Source organism: Podarcis filfolensis (genome assembly GCF_964270895.1).
Source record: "Podarcis filfolensis genome assembly, chromosome: 8".
Lineage (NCBI taxonomy): Eukaryota > Metazoa > Chordata > Lepidosauria > Squamata > Lacertidae > Podarcis > Podarcis filfolensis.
The window spans coordinates 79,283,319-79,311,293 of NC_139611.1; the positions used below are offsets into that span (position 1 = coordinate 79,283,319).

Here is a 27,975-nt window from a genome sequence, read left to right on the forward strand (position 1 = left end):
GGCTATTTTGTTTCGGGATTTGCCTCTCCCCCACTTTCTGCCTCTTAAATTTCTTTTTTCTTCTTATATTTTCAAAAGAACAAACAGCAAAAAATAAGCTAGAACTGATTGCAATCTTGCACCTGATATTTCTAACATTTAAAGCAGAAATAATTCCTTTTGAACGAAGGCTTGTATTCTGAATGATTTGTGAGAAGAAGCAGTTTTGTGTTGCTTTTTGGTTTCCTCTGATTCTTACGGGGTGTGTCTGTGTGGTTGAAAACAGTATCCTTGCATGCTTGTACAAACCATTGTATTCCGTGGTAATTAACCCAGCCATCACAGTTTTGCTGTGTACTTGCAGTCACTGCGGTGGATTGGAATTCTACTTTGCCCATAACTATACAATGTGAGAGGATCAAAAAAAAAATCTTATTTCCCCACTTTTTAATCACCCTTGATTGTTGTAATTTTTTAAATTTTTACTGGGATTTAGCGTTGAGTGGGTTTGAGTGTACACTAATTTCAGAGGAGATCTTTCTAATTAAAGTTCATAATAAAAACCTTGATCATTTGATGCTTTCCTAAAGTGCTTCAGGGTGTGCGAGAAACTTCCATTTGTTCTCTTCTCCTCAGACAAAACTGTAAACGGGTGGTGTCCGTGCTGGCCGGGTGTGTGTGTACCATGGGCAAATACACAGCATTATCTGCTGGTACACTTTAGTCGCATTTGGTGCTTGGAGTCAAGTCTCCGAAATTGTAATTTCCACCTTTCCCTGTGCCTCTTTAGGAGTGCGTATTGGGGATGGTAAACCTGTGCTGGAGACTTTGAATGTGGAACCAGGGGCGGTAGTTATTCCAAGTTAGCTAATTTGCAGTAAAGGGGTGTGCTCTTTTGTAAAGGCACAACAGGGCCACCACAATCTGGGTTTGCTCCCCTGTTTGCCCCTTATTTTAAGGGGCACTACTTACGTTAAATGATTGTTCCTTATTCTGGAACATTACTGCTTCTTTGGTCTTAATGGGTGTCCTTTATTTCTGAAAACTACCACTCTGGAAGAGCAAAGGCAAAGCAGAGAAGAACGTGAACGAGGCAGTGTTCAAGGAAAAAGTAAAAAAACAAAACCCAACCCTAAATGGATTTGCATATTAAGATCCCAGCAATTGGAATGTGACTGGGGCAGGAAGGAAATTGGTTATTGGCAGAGGAATATAGACAATAGTAAGGCGTACAATAGGGAAAAGGGTTCGCAGCGGCAACCTAGTGTTTACAAGAAGGCCAGAGCCTCTGGTAGATGGGGATATTTATGTCTATGGAAAAGTAACAGTGATTCTGTACATTGTAGACAAGGGTCCTGTGCTCATATTTTCACTATAGCCTTTCTGTTGTGGGTATATATTTTGATTTGGGGTGGTGGTCAGAAAGTAGATTGAGATCTGTCAGTAGATCTCTGGGTCGTTTGCAGTAGATTGGAAACAGTTTCGGACTTCTAATTGCTCAACACACACACACACACACACACACACACACACACACACACACACGTTAGGCTGTTAGTATATCCCTGACCTGTAATAACTCTGATGCAATGTATGGCTTGTGGGGTGCAGTAGTAGGCAATTGTCTGTCTTCCTGACCACCATTTTGCATCTGGCACCATCCCCCTTAGCCACCATTTTGCCCCACTGGGTTCCAGCTGGTGAGCCACATGGGGTGCTAGTAAAAAAACCAAAACCAATAGACCCCACAAGTCCAAAGTCTTTCCACGCCTGCACTTCTTTTGAAATACTGGTACCTTGCAGATCAGAAACATGAGGGCTGATCCTTTATTGCAAGTCAATGGCTATACTTAAGGTACCATAGCCACTTTTTTTTACCCTTAATAGAGGCTATTTTTTAATGGCTCCTATGCAGAAGTTCTATAGGGGCAGGCTCTCTCTGCTTTTTTAGGTCAGAAAAAAAGCACGTCTCTTGAATTGCTGCCTGTTCTATAGCTGTTAGGTAAGGTAGCCAAGTCTGTAGTTGTGAGGGATTTGAAATTATACTAGAAGCCTGCAAAGAGTGAAATGTAGGGAGGCTGTGGAATTAAACGGACCCTAATGAAGGTATCGCAACACAAGAGTAAACTTAGTGTTCCTGGGTTGCTGCAGGCAGAGGAAGGAGTGTGGTAACCTCACCTGAAAAGTGTGCGATCAGGTGCCTGTTTTGGGGTAGAGAAGGAAGAAACAGCACTTTCATAGTTTTTGTAAGTGCCTGTTGGGTCATGCTTGGCTGAAAAACTGGCAGCTCTTTTAAGTCCTTTTTTCCTCTCTCCACGCGCAGGGTGCTTACAGTCAGACAACCTTTTACACCGCCACAATCACTTGAACATAGGGCTCATATATGAAAATAGGCACACCTTCTAGGAAAATTGGGACGTCCTGATTGCCACAACCAGTGACCACGAGCACACCATCACCACACTATCATTTCACATTGGGAAAAGGCTCATGCTACTTCTTAGTGCTTGCAATAGAAACACTGTAGCTTTTTGGGTATTTTGTCGCTCCTTGATTGTACTGTATTCCAGTTTCAACTATATTGTATATTTGGTGCTTGCGTTGTGTTTTTTATATATTATTGCACGCTGCCTGGAGAGGTTTGCGTAACAAGCAGTATTTAAATAAATAAAGAGGAGAGTCTCTGTGCCTTACCCAGGTGATTAGTTGATGTATGTGTTGCCAGAGCTGCAGAGGAAAGGATGCAACACTACGTAATTTCACTCACTGTGTTTAAAGTGGAGTCCCACCCCTCGCCAAGAGTGTATTGCGTTTGCGCTTCAGGTGCGAAGATGTATGTGGCTGGCCCTGAATGTATAATCGCCTTCTTGAAGGTCTATAGAAAGGGAGTGGCTCCGATAGGCAGGTCTCAAATATGGTTTGTTGGCCGGTGAGTTATGTTTTAAGCATGTCAGCTAAGTCAGCTGAAGCCCACCCACCTCTTTGTGAAGGGGCTGGCGAAACAAAACACAGCGTTTAAACACCTTGCCACATGCAGAGATTGATTAATGCATGTAATTGACACCTCTTGGCTATCGTATTTATAAAAAAACCACGCTGTACATTCACCTGCCGCGTTGTGTCCCAAGGGACTTGCCCAAGGTCACTCAAGAAGCTTGTAGCAGAGAAAAGGAACTAACCTAGACATTTGCCTCTCAGACCAGGGCTCATTGCTCCTGTATTATCTGTCTGTCACCGTCAGGGATAGGGAAGAAATTCAGTTCCCATTCTAATGGGAACCTATCTAATTCGCCCTTCCCGAAACAATACAGGAATAGCTACGTCCTCAAAATTTGTATTCTCTGAATTTTGCAACGCAGTTCTCTAAAACAAAACAAGGTGTGAAAAAACGTACATATTATGGAAAAGTGTGCGTGAAAATGAATTTATTGGTGAAAACAACTCACAAAAGTGCATTATATCATGCAAAATTGATTACAAAAAATTGTATATTGGGATGAATGCACACAAAAATGCTGATAAATTTTTGTGATTGTTTTATTTTACTTTTTACTTTTTGAAAATGCAGATTGTTATGGAAATGTGGCAAACTTAAAATGGAAAAATGAGAAACTGAGAAGCCTAATACCTGATACAGCAAAGTTTTCATTTATGGTCTTCACCGAATGCTAAAGCTGTTATAGATGTACAAAATGAATTTAAAGTGTAAATGTAGGGTTGCCATATTTCAGGCAGTGAGAGTCAGGACAGAAAAGTTGTTGAGCTTTTCTTTGGCAAGATAAAAACAAACAAACACTGAAAACGTTTTTGAGCCATACGTCTGGATTTCCCCTTTTTGTTGTTGTCCAAAATAAGATTTGTATCGGTATTGGAATTTACTTATTTATTAGAAATTCATAGTGTCCTCCATCCAGAGAGTGCAGAATGCACAACAACCCTAAGAGGTAGGTTAGTCTGAGAGACATTGACTAGCTCAGGGTTATCCACTGAGTTTTGTGGCTGAGTGAAGATCTAAACCCAGGTCTTAACAGTGCTGTTTTGCAAGGGTGCTGTATAGGATATACAGTGGTACCTCGGGTTACATACACTTCAGGTTACATACGCTTCAGGTTACAGACTCTGCTAACCCAGAAATAGTACCTCAGGTTAAGAACTTTGCTTCAGGATGAGAACAGAAATCGTGCTCCGGCGGCGTGGCGGCAGCGGGAGGCCCCATTACCTAAAGTGGTGCTTCAAGTTAAGAACAGTTTCAGGTTAAGAACGGACCTCTGGAACGAATTAAGTTCTTAACCCGAGGTACCACTGTAATCTTATAACATAGAACAATGGTCTAGAGTCCTTCAGGATCCCTTTGTACATCAACTCATCTGCGGAGGAATCACTACAGAGGTTCCACAAAACACCACAGGATTCTGGGTCATGTTCTGCAGTGTTGCTCACACAGGCCGGGACTCTTTGGACCTCACTACTGTGTCACCTGAACTGAGGGAATGACAAAGAACTGGGGTCTCTAATATGGTGTCCATGGGCAGAGGTGGAGCTAGCTGCTCCGGCACCTGGGGGGTTGGGCTAGCTGCCGCAGGGGCAGGGCTAGCTGCTTTAGGGGTGGGGCTGCAAGTGTCCCAGGGGGCGGGACAGCGATGTCACCCCCCCTCAGGGATGACACCTGGGGCGGACCGCACCCATCACACCCCCTTCCTACACCAGTGTCCATGGGCACCATAGCACCTTCAGAAAATCCACTTGGAACCCAGCAAAGCCCACAGCCCCCCTTTTTAAATTGAGGGGTTTTTTTGCGCTTTGGTGGTAGTTTCGCTTGTTTTCATTAGTTCCCCCCTCTGTGAAATAGGTCCTTTGTGGTGATCCCTGGCTAAGGCTTGCATCTGTGCTGTACATTTAAAGTGGAAAAAGCAGCTTGCCAACTCTAACAGTGCTTCCCCTGCTACTACATTTAAAGCACTTTCGACAGTAATGGCTTCCCTTAAAGAATCCTGGGAACTGTAGTTTCTTACGGGTGTTGAGAGAGTTATTGGGAGACACCTGTTCCCCTCACAGAGGTACAGTTCCCAGAGTTCCTTGAGAAGAAGGATTGATTGTTAAACCACTCTGAGAATTGCAGCTCTTCGAGGGAGTAGGGGGTCTCCGAAAAAACTAGCACCCTTTGCAGTTCCCAGAATTCTTTGAGGAAAGCCGTGACTGTTTAAAGTGGCATAATACTGCTTTAAATGTAGTAGCAGGAGAAGCACTGGTAGTGTTGGCAAGCTGCTTTTTCCAGAAACTATTTTCTGCCACTACCAATCTCTTCACCAACGAACCCATCGGAAGCTTCTGAGGAACTCAGTGCTGCCCAGAACACATTTTGAAAATAAAGTTGGCAGTGTAGCCAGGAGATCATTAAGTATCTAAGGGTGTGTTCACATTTCTCTCCTCCAAAACCGGTTGCTTAGTTAGTGGCTGATCTCAACTGCGGTGGCTGCTCTGTATTCCCTGGAAATTGAGTAAGGGACTTGGAAAAACTCAGCCTTTGCATCAGATTCTGCCTAGGAGGAGAAGGGACTTTAATAAGACACACCATAATGCACTTTAAATTATGCTTTTGTACACACTGCCAAGCTTGTTAAAACATGGATCTTTCCTTCACCTTCTCAGCGGATGCTTATGCACTGAGTGACAATTGTGAACTATGCTGGATATTGTGAAGATCGAATCAGAGGGGGTTGATGGCTAGTCTGGAATAATTATTTCAGGATTAAAGAGCGTCATGAGTAATAAAATGCTAAGAGGCAATGTAGAAATGATAAATAGTAATATTCATCTTTCAGTATGCCCCCTTTGATAGCGTTATCAGGTCTCCGCTATGAAAAGCAAAGAACCTCTGTCCACATAGGATGGGACTCTTACTCTTTCGTGAACCGCCCTGGGATTTTCAGATGAGGGGCAGTATACAAATTTAATACATAATAATAAAAAGGGAGTCCCTTTCTTCTTCTCTCTTTGGAAATGACATGGGGACATGCCACCAAGGGGACAAAACTATTGTTCCTTGCACCACCGAGGGCTAGTCAAAGCCCTGCCAGGGAAGAAAATATCTGTTGAAGTTCTCCATCTTCAGAGATAACCCAGGAGAATTTTGGCCATGGACTTGCTACCTGCTGAGGAAGATCCTAGTAAATGTTTTTGGCAATGAAACCTCACCAATCTCGGTCTGCCCTCAGCCACCCCCCACTTGCCTTCCTTCCTACTTTATGAGTCCAGAGGATGCCTGCCTTCTTCCACAGTAATCTCCATGTTGCCATTGCAGAACTCAGCCGGCAAAAGGAGACACAATTAGAAAGAGTTTCCTCCCACCCCGATGGCTGGCTCCGACCTCCAGTGGTTCTAGGATGAACATATATTCCACGACTGGGTCTCACCATTGCCCCATATCAACTGAGAGCACATCAGCACTCCCTTTCAACAGTGGATTGTAGGGGAAGTTCTGGTGGGGCAGACTAGCCACTTTCAGTGCACTGTTGCCCACAAGTTCTGATCTTTTCATTGAGGAACCCCTGCTAAGCTTCCAGGGAAATCCAGGGTTTTTAAAATCATTGCATTATCACTGCTCTAATGCGGACAGCAGCAAAGTTTGCTGGAGGGCTAATTTGAGAACAGAAGACCACCGGCTGGTTGCCCCAGCCAGTCTTCCCTCCCCACCCTTCTTTTGCCTTTGGTTAGCAACTGGGGCCCCAGACTTGCCCCTTCCCCATTTTATTTCGCTGCTGCTCTGATGCTGGGGAAGGTTGAGGCCATATTGAGCCAGCAACTGCCAAGGGCCCTGGGAGGTTTTTTGATTTTTAGCAAGCAAATAAAGGGGAAGAAAACAGAAGCAGCAGATTGGGAAAGTAGTTGCCTAACGCCATCAATGGTAAAAGTCCATTCCTTAAGTTTGTCGCGAGTAATTCCACTTTCACCAGGGGCGAAAGCACATTGTCACATACATTTTCCTGATATAATTGCTTGTTTCCCTGTCCGCGACAATTGATGTGTAGGGCTTTCATAACTTCAGCATGGCATGTCCTCTGCAGAATTAGGTTCCCCTGGACAAAAACACACAGTGGAGATGGATTCACAATCTATGCACATCACTCTCAGGGTGTATTTCCTCTGTTTGGCACACTAGTGGAGCCCCTGCCAGGCTGGAATGCGAAGGGAACCCTTGCAAATGAAGGCAGAATGCCATGGACAGCTACCCACTAGGCTCTCTTTTGTTATGGAAGTCCACCTGAGCGCCTGCAAACCTGCTTGCAGAATGCCCAGCTCTAGTATGTATTCAGAGGCTCTGCATGCCCCAAAGGAGTAAGGGTTGCCAGCTTTTTAACAGGCCCTGCTCCTGTGCTTTAAGCAGTTGAAGTTTTCTCCTGGCATGTTGATATAGCGAGGGGGAAAGCTTCACCTACCAGTGGCACAGTTAGATAATGTTAGCCTCTAATACTCTCCCCCTTTTTTATATGGTAATGTGCAAGAACGTAAAGAAGAGACCTGGTGGATCAGGCCAAAGCTCTGTCTAAGTCAGGCAATGGCAAACTCGGCCCTCCAGATGTTCTGGGACTACAACTCCCATCATCCCTAGCTAACAGGACCAGTGGTCAGGGATGATGGGAGTTGTGGTCCCAAAACATCTGAAGGGCCGAGTTTGCCTATGCTTGGTTTAAGTCCAACATCCTGCTTCACACGGTGGCCAACCTTCGAGCGATACGTGAGCACAATAACCTCCGCACCGGATCATTAGCGACTGGTATGCAGAGATACACTGCCTCTAATTTGGTGGTAATATAGCCATCATGATTAGTAGCTGCCGTTAGCTTTCCTGTCCACAAATTTGTCCAACCCCCCTTTAAAAAATTGTTCAGGTTGGCAGTCATTTCTACATCTTGCGGATTTCGTAGGTTTCAGTATGGTACTGTGTGAAGAAGAACAAAAATGACTTCCTTTTGTCTGGCCAGAAACTTCTACCCTTCATTCAAAAATGTGGTACGTCAGCTGCCTTGCTGTGTTTGGGCGAGCCTCTTGCTCATTCTCTGGCTGGAGGCCCTCAACTTCCACCCCAAAATCCTTTCCCGATGGCGCCACAGAACATGAGAGCAGCTCTTCCAGATAAGTTCCATGCAGTCCAGCATTCTGTTCCCCATCGGATGCCTCTGGGAAGCTCAGAAGCAAGGCAGGAAGGCAGCAGCACCCTGTCACCTATTTGTCCTCAGCATCTGGCAATTCAGAAGTATTCTGTCTGAAAACATCGAGCTTGCACTTAGCAATCGAAACTAATGGCCACTGATAGACCTGCCCTCCATGAATTTGTCTAATCCCCTTTTAAAAGCCGGCTGAATTAGTGGCGATCACCATATCTTGTGGTAGTCAATTCCGTAAGTTAATTATGCCCTGTGAGAAGAACTACTATCTTTTCTCTGTCATGAATCTGTCTTGCTTAATTTCTCTACGTGTGTGCGTGAGGCTGCTGTTTTAATGGCAAGAAGAAAAGCCAGTGGGAAAGTTGGCAACCTGACAAAGGCATGGAGTTCAAGACGAGGGGGAATCTCAAATTCTCCCCAGCCTTTTGGTTTTCGGCATGGCAAAATTGCTGGGAAATCCTGGCCGTTGTGGGGTGTGCGTGAGAATCGAAAGGCACACTGGTGAAATGAACAAGTGCACACGTCCCTTTCACGTGTATTGCAGTAATGCCCAGTATTATTGCTCCTGCATTTTATTTCCATGGGTATACTACACTGTTGAGCAGTGCTGCCAAATATTTAATAATGGGATGCTCTTGCGCCCTGGTGGTGTCCGAAATGAAGGACATCTTTTACATGCTGCGGAAAAAGGAGGGATGCTTATTCCCTCTGGGACTGTGATGCTCTGGGTTAGTGAGGAAGGCAAAGCATGGCTCACTGATGATGTACTGGCCAGTTTTTGTTGGACTTCCTGAAACGCTGTTGGTTTCAAGCTGCCTGGGGCCGATGGGAGTTGGAATCCAATATCTTCTGGAGGGCACCATGTTGGCTACCGCTGGTCTGTAGGAAAAGGCAACCTTTCCTCTTCTTGCCTCGAACAGAAATAAACCTTTATTTCTGCTATTTAAAATAATAGCAACTTGCTTCGTTCCCCAGCCAATTTGTGGCCCCTGAAAGCAGCACCTTGGGCAAAATCAACCAATCTCTTGATTTGAGCTCCCGGGAGAAAAGGGTGGGATATAAATGCAGTAACTAAATAGCAATAATAAAGAAAGAAAACTGATATGGAGTGGTGGTGGCAAGCCCACCTTTGGTATAAGAGAGTTCCCCTTAGGGGGAGGCTTTTGAAAGGGGGGAGCTTTTCAAAGATAGCAGAACCCATGCGAGTTTGTGGGACAGGAAAAGCATGGCATAAAATTAACTGTGTTCTTGCACTCAAATACTGTGTTTTCTTTGAAGCTGCTGGTAAGCAGTGCCAACCCCAAAAAAATCACACCCCAGAAGGAATTATTTCCCAGGTTTTGTCTCGGTGTCAGCCGTCTTGAGCCTCTGAAAAACAGCATATAAATGTTTAAAATAAGTAAAGATAAGGCCATGAAAAAGGCGGTTGGAATGGGTGCAGCAGCTTCGTGTAAAGATCAACCCTGAGCCCCATCGGGTGAGAAGTGTTTGCAGCGTGGGCTGATAAACCAGATGCTAACCGCAGATTTATTTTAGGGGTGTGTGTGTCTCCCCCAAACAATGGAGATGTAGTGGGAGGAATAAGAGCTTACAAGATCAGGTCCTCATCCGTGACAGTGAGTCGGAGGCTAGGTAAGAGCTTGGCTATCTCGGCGACAATAACCATCCTTCCTGATCAATAATACATAATGAACACCGCATCATTAAATAATTCATCGGCAGCAAATAATTTCTGTGCCCCGAGGAGGGGAAGAAAAGCCATCTCTTTAGTGCCCCGCTGGGCCAGCCTTGTGGTTTGCAGTGATTAATTAGTTTTATTTCATAATTAGCCCCCATCCTGCTGCCCCTGATAGAAGATTCCCATGCAGGAAAAAAAATAGCTTTGAAAGCCTCAGGGGTTTGGTAAGAAAGGAAATAGAGCAATGCTTGCAAGATTGGACCTGGTGCAAACGCGTTCCTTTCTTCCCGTTTTCTCTCCCATTCTTCTTCCTTCTGTCTTTTCTTTCCTGTTGTGTTCACTGTTGTGCATCTTTCTTGCTCATTTGCGTACGTCCTTGCGTTTTTCTTTGGCCAGCTTTCTACTTCTTCTTTTTTAAAAAATCTTTTTCAAGTTTCTTCTTTGATCCAGACAGCTTTTGTTTAAAACGAGCCAGCAAAATAACCAGCCACCCACTCACAACACCCCCTTCCCCCTTAAGAAAGAGAGAGAGAGAGAGAGAGAGACTCTTTCCCCAAGTCTCCCCCAAATGAGACAAACCAGTGGACCACGTCTCTTCTGATGTAGAGGATCGCAACCCCTGTCGCTGATGGAAGGCAAATGCAGCCATGCAAAGTCCTCGTTTGCCATAAGCGTGTGAATAGTTCTGTGGCTGAATGTCTAATTTCCATGCCTAAATTATACCAGCGTATTATTGGTTGCCAAAGGGGCAAAATCTAGGCATCCCAAAAATTTAGCCCTGTTGACCCAGAAGAAGAGTCTGTACTTGAGCAAATTGTGTGTGAGCTTTAGAGTTATCTAGAACTCTTCATCATGCTAAATGATAAACAAAGCTGGGGTGTTGGTGGAAAAACTTAATTGTCAGCCAAGTTACTGCCCCCTGCCCTCATTTCTTTGTTTGCCGTATAGCTTGATTAAAACTTCGGGAAAACCTGGGGAAAAAACTTGTATTATGTTTTATGACATTTTGGTTGGCTTAATAAATACATAAAGACCCAAACACAGATTTTTGGAATCCCAAGGACTGTGAGAATGAAAAGGTATGTAAAAAACTTGACAGATAGAAAACCATGGAGGGGGGTTAGTATTCCAGGACTATTTCCGCTGAGCTGTATCTGGCTTGCCAAAATACCCCCAACTTTTGATCATAGAAGTGTTCAGAAACGCCAGACTTATATACCTGTATCTGTGCTTTGACTACTCCTCCTTTTTCCCCACCCTTCCCAGACCATGGAAACCTCTTGCCTCAGCTCCCCCCTCCCCCAGACCAGCCCTTCCAGTCTCCTGATGCAGTTGGAATGTAACTGGATTCCACTAACCGGATTTCTGAAGCAGATTTTCACAGGTTCAGCAATTCCCGACTGGGGATGGTGGGCTGCGCCGTTCTTCGGTTGCCCTGTCCCTGTTTATTCAGGTCCAGCAGTTTGGCAGCAAGCGAAGAGAGAGAAGGGAGTAGGAAGAAAGTATATGGATGAACCTCCTTTCTTCCCTTAAGGATGCTTGGGGATGATGGGGTCCAAGGATGGGGCAGATTCTTCTCCTCTCGTCTTGCTTCCTGATGGCCTTAGCACGAGCTGTGTTCTCTCTTCCATGGCCAGACCGTCGGAGAGCGCTCCTAAGCAAGATACCTCTGAATATGTAAATGCAGATTTGTAGACATTGACGGAATCGGCATTGGGTCACAGTTCCCAGGAAACCTGCGTATACTTCAACCATTCTTACGGACACATTTGGACAAAGTCTGCACGCAGCCACATGATTGTGTGCATGTGTGACACTAAAAGCGCCATTTAGCCTGCTGCAGAACAACTTGGGAGTGCGTGCGAATGTTTGTTTGGATGTGTGGAGATCCAGTTTTCAAAGGTGGGCCCTGCTGGATGGGGGATTTACATCTGTGATGAAGCTCAGTGCTATGCTTTTCCCACACCAAGAATTCCTGCAGTGCCTAATGAACAAAGGGAAAAGGTTTTGGGGCACCTCATAAGGCTTTCCAAGTACTCTGCACCTGGCTCTACCATAAGAAAGTATGCAGAGCTCTGCTGCATCAGAGCACACCCCATCCAGCTCTGCATCTTGCTTCCAACAATGGCCAAACACTGGAATCTGGATGGAATCTGGAATCTAATGGACCTTTGTCTGATCTAGTAAGGCAGTTTTCACAGCCTTATCCAGCAAGCATCGTTTAAATCTCAAACACTCTTAAATGTAAATCATGCAACTCAGCCCTGAAGTGCATGAAGTTTTGCTCTGCTTTATGCTTCCCCTTGCTTGGTTCACTAAATCTGGAGACTGACAATTGTCTCTCGTGTGATTTCCTAGATAGCTGGAGACACCTCAAAAGAGCTATTGCTGGTGGTCATGTGAATTTTCACCAGTGCCGAACAGGTTTGGCAGGTTTTCGTATTGTTTCAAAAACCTACCAAACCTGTTTGATCAGCGAGGCAAAAGATGGGAACTGATGCCTCTCCCAAATCATTTTCAGTTATCAAAAAGAAGCAGCTATTTGCCAGATCCATCTTAAGAAAAATAAAAAAAGCCAGCAGGGCAGAAACATTATTCCTATTTGGGAGTGATTAGAACGCAGCCCCCGTCCTCTTTGGCCAGTGGTTTTATACCTTCCCATTGTATGCTTTGCAACATGGATGAATTCCTCTGCTTTTGTATCAGTTCCAGTGTGTCTGCATGTCTCAGGAGAAGTACCGTATTTTTCGCTCTATAAGACGCACCAGACCACAAGACGCACCTAGTTTTTGGAGGAGGAAAACAAGAAAAACAATATTCTGAATCTCAGAAGCCAGAACAACAAGAGGGATCTCTGCGCAGTGAAAGCAGTGATCCCTCTTGCTGTTCTGGCTTCTGGGATAGCTGCACAGCCTGCATTCGCCCAATAAGACACACACACATTTCCCCTTACTTTTTAGGAGGGAAAAAGTGAGTCTTATAGAGCAAAAAATACGGTACATCTTTCCTTTTACGTGCTGTGATGCTGTTTCTGTCTGGGCATCCTTGGTTGTTTGCCACTGCTTTGGTTCCAGTTTCCTCCTCTCTCTTCTTCGGCCCTGGCATATTTTGTGGCCGGTGGAAACACCAGAGCCCCATCACCAGTCATGTCCTCGAGCCATTATTCGTTCGTTGCCCTTGTGACCTTCACCAGGATGGTTTCGAATTCATATTTATGGGGTCACAAGGTGGGGGTGAGGGGAGGAGGGGCGTGCAGGGCAACACAATGGGATCTAGGGTAAACATGACCCCTCTTCTACATTGCAAGCCATATGGGCATCCAAACCAGTCCATCTCTCCAAAGCAGAACATGCACTGCTTCAGCACAAGCCAACAGCACACTGTTAAACTTTTTTAAAAATAAAATGTGCTAGTATCTTCAAACTGGAGTGTGACTATGCTGTCCTGCACCATGAACAATACACACAATGTACACAATTAATTAAAACAGGCACTGGGGTGTCTGCAGATGGCAATATCCTAAAAGCCAGTACCCATCTCCGTTCTCCAGCTTGCTGTGCAACACCCACTCTACTCTCCCCATCCAGACCCCTGTAATCTGTAGACAGCAGTTGTGCACTGAACATAGAGTTGTGCAGTTGAAAGGGACCATGGCAATCATCTAGTCCAACCCCCTACAATGCAGGAATCTTTTGCCTAACACGGGGCTCAAACCCATGGCCCTGAGATTAAGAGTCTCATGCTCTACCAGCTGAGCTAGGCACTTGAATGTGGTCAAGCTGTCTTTTGGGACCAGTATTTGGGCACATCTGAAAGTGAGCCTTCGGGAGGTTATCTTCCAACTCTACAATTCTGCGATTCTATTACTCTAAGTGGCGAAGGCACGTCAGGTTGATGCGGGTTTTCGGTTACTTGGGATGCTTGACTTATTGCATATTTGCACCAAATCATCATGTGGCATTTACCGTTCCGAAGGAATACACCACGGAGGCCAGCACGGCTGCACAGAATGGGATGCAGAGTACATGCTAATTGCCTCTCAGAAGTCAGATTATCTGAATTTTAGGATGAGATAAAGCAGGCTTACAAGTAGGCACTTGCAAGGTTACCTGTGGCGAGTTAAAGCTTTGTCTGCAGGTGACCAAGCAATAAAGATTTTGTAAAATGGATGGCAGTGGGTACTTTTTTGTCAACGGGCTACAAACAGCAAGCATAGATAGGTGTGAGAAGATGGACTGGCAAACACTCGGCTGGGAATTATTTACAGATTTTATCCAAAGGCAGAATTGGTATATGTAAGATAAAATCCAGGTGTTGTGGTATCCAGTTGTGCATGGCAATATGTCTGACTATCTATCTATCTATCTATCATCTATCTATCTATCTATATCTATCTATCTATCTATCTATCTATCTATCTATCTATCTATCTATCTATCTACCTTTGATAAAGGATAAAGATGCAAGTAGCTTAAAAACAGGCCATAATCTGAAACCTTCACCTACCACCCCGCCCCAGTTGTATTTCTGGATCTCTTTCTCTTTACTTCCTCATCTGTTTCATTCATGCTCCCTTTGACATGCAAATTCACATGCAGTCAAGCTCCTCTGGCCCATTGTGTCTGCAAAAAGAGATTTTTCTGGCCTTGATACAGATATATAACCAGAATGGGCAACACCAGATTGTCCCCTCAGTGACTTACTGTGGGGCACATTGATGCATACTTAAAGCTCTAGAATCCTAAGTTTCATTCAGAAACAAACAAACAAGTTTCTAGACCTCAGGAGGGTAGAGATAAGATTTAGATTTAAAATTGGACAGACATGGTAAAGGATTGGAAATTAGGAAGCACACTTCACATATTATGATAGATGTATGCCTGTGAAGTGCTATTTTATGAGTTGCACTAAGTTTTAGAGTAACAGGTCCAGAAGAAAAATACACGATGGGAAAAGTACACGATGGCTGTGATGAAGCAGTGCCAGAGTTGTGGAAGTTTTGTAACGAAGCATTATTAACAACGTGTGCCATTGAAATAAGCACATTATAGCTGTGGCCCTCTCTCATTTGTGGGGGTCCTCATTACTAAGCAAGTATATGGCAACAGGGCGAAGAGTTGGGAAAGTGGCCTCTTTTTTCCACATGTTCACTTCCCCTGCCCCCTCTTTCCCTGCACAGGGGTCTTTTCCTGTACCTTCTTACCCCACAGCCCATGTATTTCCCCTTGCCCCGTTCCTGTCGATAGGTTAATTGCCCAGGGTCAGGGTTATTGACAGCCTGATTAGTGCCCCTGTCAGCTCTGTACCAGGCTAATCTAGGCGGCCACAGCCCGGAAACACCAGCGCATTGATTTTTTGGGGGATTCCCAGCGACCCCCGCGCTGACACATTGATCCGGCTCCCGGGAGCGAACTCTCTGTCAGCGCTTTGCTGCAGGCCTGCCTTCCTGTCCCAGCCGCACGCACTCCGCGCCAAACTCAGGCTGGGAAGCTATATATAAAAAAAAGAGGCGCCAGGTTTTGTTGTTGCTATACTTGCTGGGATTAAAAATGCCCAATTTGTGATCCCTTGCTTGAACCGCTAGGCCACAGATGTCTCCCACAAGTGGCAACAGTAGAGGGACCTGACTCCCCACTTCACAGTTTGAGTCAAAGTACTGAAATGCCCACCCCTCCTCCTTCTGCACTGTGTCTCAGAGTGCCTAACATAGAATCAGAGAATCATAGAGTTGGAAAGGGACCCTGAGGGTCAACTAGTCCAACCCCCGGCATGGCAGGAATCTTTTGCCCAATGTGGGGCTCAAACCCATGACCCTGAGATCTCATGCTCTACTGACTGAGCTATCCCAGGACTAGGACATCCCAGAGTTTCCTTCACCTCTTCCCTAAGCAAAGACCCAAGAGATTTTGGTGCCCGAGGCTGAACTCTAAATTCCCCCCACCGAAGTAAATAATACAGCCAACAACTGTGTCGTTGACAACGGAGGCTCCCTGTCCCTGCAAATTCATTTTACTTATTTATCAGATTTAAACCCCGCTTTTCCTCCAAGGAGCTCACAGTGGCATACATGGTACTCTTCCACCCCATTTTATCCAGACAGCGTCTCTGGGAGGCAGGCTAGGCTGAGAGACTGTGACTGGCTCCAGGTCACCCCCAGTGAATTTCATGACAGAGCAGGGATTTGAACCATGGTCTCCCAGGTCCAACACTCTTGGCCCTGGTGGGGTTTCTGCTCTTTCATTCCTGGGCTGCATATGCCCTGTTTGCTGCAGCTTACACCCTTTCCAACATCTGCCAAGGCCCTCCTTACCTCCTTCCATCTTGGGGGATGCAAATGCAAAAGAGGATATGGTTCTTGCACCTTGAACAGTGGTGTGGAAGATGGGAAGCAACACCCCAAGCCCTGCTGTTCCTAGGCCTGTGCATCGAGTGACCAGAGGGGAAGGGGGCTGAAAAAGTGCCATTGTGGCCGACCCTCCAGATCAGCTCTTGGCAAGGCCAGTTCATCTCCTCCACCTAACTACAGCATCTGCAGCTCCTTCTAGGGCAGCAGGAAAAGAGTCGAGCCGTCGTGATGCCGGACGTTCCCAGTCCACGCACCAGGAGGTAGGCGTAGAATCCCCAAACCCCAAATCTGCAACCCTAGAAAGGCACGGAGAGGAAGCTCATGCTAAGAACTCAGCGAGCAGGAATAAGAAACGCAACAAGCGGAGCTCCTTCCCAAAGGGAAACAGCGAGCAGAAGATGCCGGGATCCCCCCCCCCCGCCTTTTCCGCACACGCTTCCTCCAGCTTTCAAGTGCTTTCGTGCCAGACTGGGGTTCCCCCCCCTTTCCCCTCCCCAACTGCCCCCTGCCATCACTTACACAAATATTGACGCTAATGGTGTGTAGCGGGATGTAGAACATCCCAGCCTTCTAATTGTTGTGACTGGGGATCGGCAGGCCGATTAAACGCCATTGATTTTCTCATACTAACCGCATTGATTTTTAAATTTCCTATTGATTCCTGCCCTAAATCTCTTTAAGCAAAGACTTCACTCCGCAGATGACATCGGCTGATTAGCAGGAACAACTGTGGGTACGCTGCGTAGCCAGGGGTGGGGGGTGCGAGGGGCAGGGGGGAGTTTTATATCAATTCTGGAGGGTACAGAGAACCAGGACACCTGGATTCCAGCACTGGGAATGGGGAGTGGGCTTCAGTGGGCCGTAGCAGGAATGCCACAAGCTACGAGCCAGGACTCTGGAAGAGGTGGGGGGGGGTCCTAAGAGGACAGTTGTGGTCGGACACTTTGGGTGTGGCCTTATGAGATGGGTTGGGTGTTTGCAAGTGAGCTCTTGCAAATGCAAGGCCGTTTTTTTGATGGTCCCTGTTATGACAACAGCGCTTATTCCTCTACAAAGGAATTCTTTGCTATGAGCCCTGTTTAAAAAAAATGCTCAGAGGAAAATGTTTCATCTGAATTGACCATCCGTGTGTATTTTCGAAGAAAGATCCATAGCGTTGCATTTCTGCTTATTCTTCTCAAGTACCGATTCCGAAAAATTAATGTGGATCTTTAGCTTCCCCCTGTTTCTCCACAAGGAAGGATAAACGCAACTTTGGAAGAGGCCCGTTTGTGGATTGCAGAATTTGTGTGCCTCTCTGCTGCAGTAGCTCACTATGTGTGCACCTACCTTTCTATGTTCTGTGTAATGAAGGGCATTGGGGAATCTTAGGATCCAGCAAAGTTTTATAGGAGTATCCTGCTTTCTGACGTCTGCAGGTCCGTTGTTTTAGGTACGGAGAGCCTGGGTTTTTCTATCCTGGTGCGCATATAGTTTGGCAAAGGCTACTGTTGGCACAGGTGCTAAATGGTGCTGGGACCAGAGGTTTGTGGTACTCGCAGATAAAAAAAAAATGGGAAGACCCAGCTGTGGTTGGCATAGAGCTAGCCGGGGCCTTTTCTCTGCCTTGCCGTTTTGCAACGCTATGATCCTACACCCTTTGCATTTCCGTAGGATGGAAGCAACTCCACTCTAAGGCGTTTGGGGAGAGGTGCATACTATCTCTCGATATGTGGCCCCCTTGCCAGAAAGGTTGGCCACCTCTGTCTGAGGTATACCTACAAAGTTAAGTTGCTTTAGTAACAGGCCCTGTCATGGCCGACCCCACCATTAAGCACCATTGTGCAGGATTGGTTCTGTGGGAGAAGAGTGTGAGGCATCCAGGAAAGAAACTGTCAGAGAAGGAGGCCACAAATGCACACCACCTTGGTACCAATTTAAACAGCCGTGACTTCCCCTCCCCCCACAAATCCTGGGAACTGTAGCTTGTCACAGGTGCCGAGGGTTGTTAGGAAACACCCTATTCCCCTCACAGAGCTACAATTCCCAGAGCGGTTTAACAATTAATCCCTCTTCAGGAGGAAATCTGGGAATTGTAGTTCTGTGAGGGGAACGGCTCTCAGCACAACTGACAACTCCCAGAATTCTTTGGGGGAAGCCATTGCTGTTTACAGTAGTGTCTTAGTGGGGTGAAAGTGCGGTCTGAGTTTTATTGAGGCTCAACTCCATGTGAACAGTGCCTGTGTTTAAATCTAGGCCCGATTTAGTCACACTTGAAATGGGGGAGTGGGGGCTGGTTTTCTGAGGCATGAGGTCTGGGGGTGGGTTTCAAAGCTGTTGAACTTTTTTTATAAAAAAGGTGCTAAGCCTTCTCCCTCATGAATGCATCTTTCCTTCTCACAGTCTCTTTCCTGAAGTCACTTCCCCCCACTTCTGGGCAACAACCATGGAAGTAAGCTCAGGAGAGAGAAAAGTGTCTGTGGCGAGATGCCATGAGGAGATATGTGGCAGATTGGGGGCGGGTAAGGATTCAGCTCCCCTCATTGTCCGCATATCCCTTTGCTCTAGAAAATGGCTGCACCCCTCCTTTATATATAGTTAGGGCAGACCACTGTTTAAACCACGTTTGTCATGGGTCATTTGAGCCTGGTGGAGAGAAAGAAGGTGGCACCTTTAATGTTTTGCCTAGCTTAAAAACAGATTATATATTTGTTCCCAGATGGTTAAAGGTTGCTGGAGAGAACCACTGTTTTCTCTGGTTATATAGATTCGCTTTTCCTGTGCTATTAGCATATCCGATCAAACAGGTCGTGCAGGTTTTTTAGGATTTTGGAAAACCTTTCGAAGTCTGTTTGACTGGAGATGACAGTGAGGCGAAATAAATGTGATTGTGTGTGTCCGACTGAGGTAAAGATACTTTTTAATAACGCTTTTAAAAACGTCTGCTTCCAGTGGGCCCTACTGAGCATTCAATGAAATCTCATTTCTTTGTGTGCAAGTTGTGCAGTATTTGTGCATACATTGCTGTTCCTTTGGTATGTGCCCGTGAGAGTGGTGTGGTCATCCCAGGCCTTTTCTGACACTCTGTTCTCTCCTTAGGTTCTGGACTGGACTGGAGTGAATGTACTACAGCTGCCACTTCTGCCTGAAAGGTCAGTAGTTCTGCAAAGTTTGTTTCTGGGGCGTGTGAGCAGGGGGGGGGGGAGGCTATTGACTCCCCACCCGTAAAGAAAAATCAACGAGAAAAAGTCACTAAAAACCACGTTTGGAACTCTCTCATTGTATTAGTGACAGATGCAGCAGCAGAGCTACGTGTTACATGCACAGGCCTTTATCAAAAGATGGCTGCTTTTCTTGGGCAAAAGCAGCACTGGGGAGGGGGTGGTTTCGAGCAGAGAAGCAGCTGAGTGTGCCTTGTGTGCCGAATCCTTTCTCGGCTGCTACTTCTCCACTCCAAATTGCTCCGCTCCAAGCCAGCCCTGTGCACCTCCGGTGCCAAAAATGTGCATGCTCTCTGCAGGGGCTGAGGGTGTGTGTGTGATTTGGAGCCACAGGCAGGGAAGGGATTAAGCACACCCCTGCCACTTCTCTGCTCAAAAATTGCCATCCAAAAGTTGGCTTTTCCCTAGGCGAAACAGTTAGTTGTCAGACTCTTGTTACCCACGTATGCATGCGGTGTGAAGCTACGCTGTAAATATCACTAATGCAGGGTAGAATACGGAAGGAAAAGCACGTATGGCCAACGTAGGCTTTTCTTCACGGTATGCACCAATTTAAGCGTAAGCTGGTTCCAGGGTCTTTCTTTCTCCCTTGGGAACTGTACTGTGAGGGGAACTAGGAAATTCCAAGGAATAACTGCCAACCCCATCACCATACCACAATTCCCAGGATTCTGTGGGAGTAGCCATAACAAAGGGACTTTTTCAAAACCAAAATTTGTAGTGTAGATACACTGGACATTTTATGTATGGAAATATCAATGGAGTGTGAATGAAGGAGGCCATCCTGCTGAAATAAATACAGAGGCATGTGCTCCAACTTTCTGAGGCTAACCCTGACCCCAAAAGCCTAACTGGATGGTCAGCTATTGGATTTCCTGACATAATTTTCTTCTTCTAAGAGCAGCCACTTGGGGGTCCTGATTCAGAGTAGGACTACAGGAGTATGGCCCTTTAACCTTTTCCCCTTGCACTTCTACCCAGATTCAAATTGCATTCCTACCCCTATCCCTATTAGCCATGTAGGATGTATAATATAGATACTTTTCTGTCGTCGTCCCCCCTGCAGCTAATAGCAGTAGGTGTGTGCCTGAGGTTTCATTGGTGAAATCAGCACCTGGCATGCAGAGGGTTAATTCCCTTTCTGCTGTTCTGCAGCCCCAACTGACTTTCCCCACAGCTGCTACTTGCCTGGAAAAGAAAAAGGTGCTGAGAGATGCATTAATGCCACTCCAATATCATGTGTAGTTGGGGTCTAAACTACTAGCAAGAGTAGCAGAGGTATTTTGCTTTTAGGATAGGGATAGCTTCAGCACCCAGATTTCTAAATTCTCTGAGGGAAATTAATGCTTTGATTTTAGGGCACACAGCTAGGAAACCAAAATATGTATGGGTGGGCAAGCCTTGACTAAGTGCCTTGTGGGTAGAGACTCTGTTTGGGTCTCTGTGGGTAGAGACCGACTGCTTGTGTGACCCTTAGAGGAATCGCACTGTCTCTTTTTTGATTCCATCTCACTTTCTGGGCAAGCTGATGGGCAGGGATGGTTCATGGGCATCACTGTGAGTTCTGGCTGAAGATGAGGACATGCTTAGTGACATCTGGCAGTCTTGCCTGCATTCTTCCAAGGGATCTTAACCTGTGTCCTGTGTCAGGAGCAAAGCATATTGTAGGTGGCAGGACCATTATATTATTTCAAGCACATACAATGAAGTCTGGAGAAGTCTTGGCTATTTGATTGGCCAGGCATGTGAAATTTTGATGCTGTCGGTATCTATCCATGGGTGCCTTGGCTGGCACTGGAGAAGTTGCTATGTCTGTAAAATGGGAATTATAATACTTAACCTTGCAGGGTTATGAACTTGGGAAGATGAAAGAGCTAAAGGGGTAGGGTCCAAATATATGCATGCAGGAGATGGACCCCACACACAGGTAGTGTTTTACTTGCTGTTTTTGCTGACAATGGGAGAAGCCTCTTTTTAAAAAGTGAACAGTGGCTTGATATTTCACTGTTGAGAGCTGCTGCAGTGCTGGCATTTCCCCTCTTCCTGAACATACCTGCCCCTTCTTCGCTTGCTGGCCAGAAACTGTAAGGAACATAAGTGCCAAATACATCATCATACAAAAAAGATACTGCTATGTTTGATTCTGTGACATGGGATTTTATTCATACGTTTTCACTATTGCCTGCTGCTAATAGTTCAAGTTAGAGGAGCAGGGATCAAGAACAGATCTTTGTACAATCAGGCCAAATGTCTACATTTTCTACAAAGTGGCAAGGAAAATGGATTTGGCCTCTGTTTTCTTCTAATCCAGGGCTGGAGGGACTAGGTGAAACATACCTATGAATGTGATTCTGGTGTGCATGTTGTCTTTTCTTCTTAACAAGACCCACTGAATCCACAATACTGTACTTTAAAATAAGTGACAGTCTCCCATTACTTATTTTTCAGGGTGGGTTGAAATTGGCTTTATTGTTTCGTTGAACATTTTTTTAATGTGTAAAGCATCAAACTGTACAATTTCTGATCATGTTAAAAGGCACAGGTTACTGCAGTGGAATTTCAGTGGAAAAATTCAGGATGACATCTTTCCCCAAAAGTCATAAAGGATCACTCTAAAAAAACCAAGCTGATCTCATTGCCCATGGGTGGGATAAAGCAAATGCCTGGCCCCCTACTGATGAAGGCTTACCCCAAATATTTTCTCTTCCATGTCTTACGTGAGAAAACTCCTCTGTATATTTACTAGTTTCCCACTACAGCAATCTTTTTGCAAATATCAGATCCACTTTCCTACCTTCCCTTTTTTAGGAACTGGGGAATGAGGGTAAAACGCTTTGCAGGTATCTCCCTATCCCCTAAAAGAAGATAGAGTGGAAGACAGCCCAAGAATGATGCCCCCCCCATTCATTGACGATATCCCAGCGAGAGTTCCGCAGCAACAAAGAAATCCCATCTTCCATTCTTTTTGTTCCTTTTATTTCCTCTTTTAATTTTATGTTACTTTCTGTAGGAGAACTATTTCTGATTAAATCTCAATCTCTCTTTCTCTCTCTTTAAATTATCACCTCCTCCAAACCTCTTTCTAGATTTCCCCACTATTGCCTCCAAATTAGCAAATTGCATTTTAAAAAGATAAAATGAACCAACCAAATCTTAATAAGGTTTGGAATGAGAAACTGGAAAAGAGTGTTCATTCCAGATTTCTTGGTAATTTTTCAGACAGTCCATTAATTGCTCTATTAGATCACTTATTGAATTTTTCTTCCAAATCTTTATTTCTTTTGGATTGAGCTTGTAAGCCACGACATCCTAGTACTTTAGATCCTTCTATTTCTTTGAAGGTAGGCCCAGGTTGTAGTGAGGATGCTAGGTTGTACAGGAGGAAAGGCTGAAATTGTACATCTTTTTACGATAAACATTTAAATGGTAAACAAATATGATACAGTAGGGGTAGAAAGAGATTTCATGTTTCCCAGTTTTTAATTCTAAATGAAGACAGGAAGTATCTTAATACATGCAAAAGACATATCTAACTCTAGAACTGCAAAGTAACATCTTGTACATTGCAGGATAGCAATAATGTTTTCTAAATAATATTTAATAGAGAGTGGCTTCTCTCTCTCTCTCTCTCTCTCTCTCTCTCTCTCTCTCTCTCTCTTATTTCAATTAACCTTTTGTACACATAATCTGCATGGTTGAAGTGACCAAAGAGTGTGTATGCGTGTTTAGTGATGATTCTTATCCATCTAAGTTGATGGTGCTACTTGCTCTGGATTAATCAGTTCACAGAAAAAGGATATACAAGTTTAACCAATCCAGCAAGAAGTATCCATACATAATGCAGGTTCATCTTCTGGATCTGGATCTGTTTACGCTGCAAAATTGCTACATGAGCAGATCTTTTGTTTGGATGCCAGCACCCAGCTATACATATAGTTCCAGATATTGGATTGGGAACCATGCACGCAGTGCCCAGCGCTCCATTGCTGATTGAATAAGCATTAGTACAGTGTGGTGTGGATAGGATATTCCTTCCCATCCATCTTGTGTGATGCAGATGGAAACGCAGAATGCCCATCCCTTACTTTGAGTCTGCACATATCTATTACCTGCATGCTAATTAATTGCGTGCCATTATATTTGAAGTTTGAATGCACAAATAACAATGTAAAAGCTGGATTATTTAAGAAAAAGCAAACAGGTGTATGCACACATCTATATGATCTGTCTACAGAGAGAAATTAAGGCCAGCATCCATAGAACGGCACAACTGGTTCCTCTTACCCAAGGAAGTTTGGCATGCTAGAAAGAAGTCATTTTTGAAACTAAATAGTTTGTAATATGACACGGAGGAGAAAATTTTGCTGTTTCAAGAAATAAATACTGTAGTCCAGAATCCAAGCAGGGACCCACCCACAAGCCATTGAGCTCAACTCTTCGGATGCTGGCTTATAGGGATAAAACCTTCCTCTGTTTACTCATTATTCCATACACTTTTCTGTTCCACGTCTCCTTGTTTAAACCTCTTACTCCATGCATCAGTTCTGTTGTAGAAAGGTGGAAACAATGGAAACAATAAATAAACAAAACAATAAATACTTTTGCCAGCAATTAAATTTGAGATTAGCGATGTATTTAGGATGAATATTTTTTATTTCCACCCCACCCAATTCCCATTGGTTTAGAGTAGTTACAATATAAAAATAAATCACATTGAAACAATCCTTCTAATGCCCAGTAGAGTAAATACTGGTGCAGAAAGGGTGGAGACTGGAAATGGCATATCCATGCTGCACATTTTAAAAGAGCAGTGTGTTTCTTTTAGTTTGTTTGGGATGAAATAGAAGAGGGGGCAATACCTCATTGGACCAGCAGTTATAAGGGCATTTTAGCAGGTGCTGCTAAGAACTCCCTTTCATCTACAAAGCAGTACTTTTAAGCGTTGTTAAATGCAGATTAGAATGTGGAAAAGAGTAATTTTCAAGGTAGCCTGTTCAGGATTTACATTTGGTGGGCAATTCCAATGCAGGCTGAAGCAGCTCTCCTGGAAACGAACCAAGTCCTCCTGTTAGGTGACTGCCTTGTTTCTTTGGATGGGTGGATTTGTGATTAACTCAGCTCCTCTTTCCTACGGTGGTTTATTATTAGCATCTACAGACCTTCCTTTTCCCTTTGAAGGCTGAAATGGGGTGCACATGTACCCTCTTCCCAGCTTCACTCCAGAAAGAGAATTTCTTCAGGTGAGATCAAACACTATCCAAAAACAGCCATCATCCCCAGTTTGGCTTTTGTTATTATTTTGGAAAATGTCTACTATAATAGCCTTGGTTGGTTGGTTCGTTTGTGTGTGTATGTGTGTATGTGTACATTCCATCTTCTGTGACCTAGAGACAGGGAGAAAAGGAGAGAGAGAGAGAGAGAACATATTAACACCCCCACTTTAAGGCTAGCGGCAGTTAATTTCTGACCTCAGCACTATGGTACTGAATCAAATAATTGCACTCTTTCTATCCCACCAACTCTTATTTTTTCCTCTTCTTTCTCTCTCCCCCCCTCTCCTTCCCTCTCTGCCCCATGCATATTCATCTATTTGCCCCTCCATCAATCTGATATCTATCTATATTACACCATATATACCCCTCTCCTCTCTCCTTCTGCCTCTCACTAATATATTTCCATCCCATTCTCTGTCCATCCCTTTCTCCGTCTCTCTCTCCCCCTCCCTTTCATATATTTTCTGTCTGTCTATCTTCCACTCCGCGCTCTCTCCCCACACATTTCTATCTTTGCATCCATCCTCTATCTACTTTCTCTCCATGTTTCCAGGGCTGTTGGAATAAAAAAAAAAGGGGGGGGGAATCAAATGATACATGAAAAGAGAGTTCAATGGGACACAGATAATGGTATCTGCTGTTGATCTCCTTTTGGACCACTTGTTTGAAATGCAGTTGAACAGGACTTGCAAGATCATAATAGAGTAATAAGGGATATGTGCATGGAGGTGGGGAGAAGAATCCAACTGCACCCAGAGAGTAAATGGGAAAAAAGAAATATCCTGCGATATTGGGGCAGGACTCAAGTTTTGGGGTTTGGCTGGCTCTAGCTGTGACTCACAGCTCATCCACGCAACAGTTTCTCCAAGGGCTGATTTGATGCAGAAGCACCAAACTGGAAGTATGGCGGATGGGGTTCAATGAGGGTTAGTAGTAGCAGGAGAAAGAGGTACCAACTAGCCTGTAGCATCCCTCCACTCCAGAGGGTTGAAGTCACTTTGGAAAAGCGGTCCTCTAGTTAGACAGGTCTGGCAGGGCTTTCCCCCCATCCTTGTTGCAAAATCCTACCAAACCCTTTTGGAGAGTGGCAGCAGGGTGGGTGCAGGAGAAATTTGTGTGTCGATGACAGGCGACGAAGCCTTTAGCGATCCATGTTGGTGAACTCCCTTTTGAAACTATTGTCTGTCTCAAATCTTGCCACCCTGCCACTTCCGAGGAAACAGCGCTGGCTGGGGTTGAGACCCCAACTGCGGCTTACACAGACCTGACTGTTGGGGAAGTGGGAGAGAAGGCAGTTGGGGAAAAATAAGGAAACCAACATCGTCTAGAGAAGCAACATCTGAATGCATGTGCATTTTAAAAAAATGTGCCAATTCCTTCAGTGGGTGATAAGGCCTGGGTGGGGAGAGAAGCACGGTGTGATCCTGAGCCAGGAACCAAAGTGATCACAGAAGAGGTCGCTTTCTCACACGTCCCTCCCCAAAGCCTTATAAAGAGAGACTAGGGGATGAACAGACAGGTGCCTCTGCTTTCCCCCTTGAAGGAAAGTAAAAGAAAGTGAGTCTCCTGGAGAGAAGTCAAAGAGTTATTACAGAAACTCTCTTGGCCTCATTATATATCCCATGGGCTATTTTTGGGGGGTGGGGAAGGTCACCCCTTTATTATTACAGTGCCTAGTAGTAATTATCTGTGTAAATCTCTCTTCTTCTAATAATAAACCTGGAAGGGGCTGTGAGCGCTGAGTGCCTGGTTTGGGGCCACACACACACACACACACACACACACATTAATTTAAGTAAGGGGATGGAGGAGCCTTATGAAGCTGATTAAGGGGTTTATTTTTAGCCCTTGAAAAAGAGGGATAGTGGAAGTGTCAGGTGTAGGGTGTGTGTTAATTTTTTTTTTTTTTTAGAAAGAAGGCAAGCGAAGGAAGATTATTTGCTTGAGGGGGGGTGTCAATAATTCATCCATACTCTCTTTCCCCTCCCCCCCTTTCAACACCCACACTAAGCTTGTACCTAAGGAATAATTGCTTTTGTCTGGGTGGACTGTATTTGTGCAAAGAGTGAAGAGGAAGGGGGGGGGGAGAGATGTTGGTAGCGGAGCCCCCCGCGGGGGGGATTGCGAGGGACGGCAAGTCGCTGGCTCGGATGTCATTTGTCAAAGCGGGGTGGTTGGAAGGAGAGAGGGGAGGTAGAAGCAAAGGGGGGGGAGATAACGGGGAAGACAATAAAGTGGGAATCGTAGGCTGTGTGTGTGTGTGTGATGGAAAAGGGGGGCGAGGTGAAGTGGGGGGGAGAGAAAGATTCGGACGGAGCTAAGGGGCCCCCGTTGATCTAGTGAAAAGGGGCAAAACACACACACACACACACACACACACACAGGCACTGTCAGGGGGGGCACGCAGTGTTTTACACACACACACTTGCACGCACTCGCACCCCCTTTTCCTTTTCTGCAAAAGCCTTAAAACGATGCACACTGTCCGGCTGTAGTGTCCAAACCTCACACCTCCTTGCAGCACGGACAAACACACACGCACTTGCCCGTGCACACACCCATGCACGCACGTGTGTAAGTGCAGAAAGCGGAGCAGTGTGTGTCGAAGGGGGGGGAGAGAGAGAGTAGAGAGAGAGATTTCCACTCCCCCCCCCACCCTGGGTTGATTGTCATCCTCGGTCGATCGTCACCTGTCCAGCGTGTGTGTGTATGTGTTCCCCCCCCCCCACTTCGCCCGCCCGCCACCCCTTTCTCTCCACTCACCCACCCACCCTTTTATATATATATTTATATTTTTTTCCCTCCGTGGGGTTATGCGGAGTGTCACTCACAGGTCCCCGACATGTTCATCCCACTGCCGGTCCCTTTGGTCTTCCAAAGATCCGCCGGCCCGGAGAACGGATGGCGCCTCAAGTCGCCGCTCGCCCTGCGCTCTGCAAACGGTAAGAAGAAGGGGGTGTAGGGGGCGGAAAGAGAAAGAAAGCAGCCGGCAAGTCAGCAAGGAACATAATGGGGAAAAGGAAGGGAAAGGGGGAAAGAAAAAGACGAGAGAGAGAGAGAATGAGAGAGATGCCACCAACTCTTGCAGGCGAGGAGAGAGAGAGAGAGAGAAAGAGGGGGAAAGGAGGGGAGAAAAAGGGGAAAGAGGGAGAGGAAGAAAGCGGAGATGGGCGAGCGGGGTTTTTATTCATGCGGTATTGATCCGGAGTGTCACTGCTCCGTATCGAACCTCCGGCGCCGGCATCCTGCGGTCGATAGACGGAGGGGGTGGGGGTCGGTGGGGGTGGGTGGTAAGCAGGGAAAAGAAGCCAAAGGCAGCCGCCGAAACCAACAG

At 45.5% G+C, this 27,975-nt stretch overlaps 2 protein-coding genes and 1 long non-coding RNA gene across 11 annotated transcripts in view; 1 reads left to right on the forward strand and 2 right to left on the reverse strand.

Moving 5' to 3' along the window:
- The window catches only part of LOC310768641 (zinc finger protein 574-like), a 290,700-nt gene that overhangs the window by 55,035 nt on the left and 207,690 nt on the right, over positions 1–27,975 (reverse strand). The gene's annotated exons all lie outside the window — the stretch shown is intronic.
- POU2F2 (POU class 2 homeobox 2) overlaps positions 1–27,975 on the forward strand; it is a 106,651-nt gene that overhangs the window by 9,721 nt on the left and 68,955 nt on the right. The window contains exons 1-3 of one of the 9 annotated variants that reach the window (XM_083627209.1): positions 17,319–17,919; positions 19,247–19,299; positions 27,475–27,583. In XM_083627209.1, the coding sequence (XP_083483335.1) occupies positions 27,484–27,583 (100 nt within the window). In that variant the 5' untranslated portion in view covers positions 17,319–17,919; positions 19,247–19,299; positions 27,475–27,483. Of the gene's footprint in view, positions 1–17,035; positions 17,073–17,318; positions 17,920–18,014; positions 18,077–18,149; positions 18,670–19,038; positions 19,055–19,246; positions 19,300–27,474; positions 27,584–27,975 lie in introns of those variants that run through there. The other 8 variants (XM_083627210.1, XM_083627206.1, XM_083627208.1 and 5 more) reach the window with 8 other exon arrangements.
- On the reverse strand, positions 20,803–27,575 carry LOC310769167. Its single transcript, XR_014551471.1, has 3 exons — positions 27,473–27,575; positions 24,228–24,752; positions 20,803–23,912 (listed from the first exon to the last, which is right to left on the reverse strand). It is a non-coding gene; the product is annotated as an uncharacterized lncRNA (long non-coding RNA).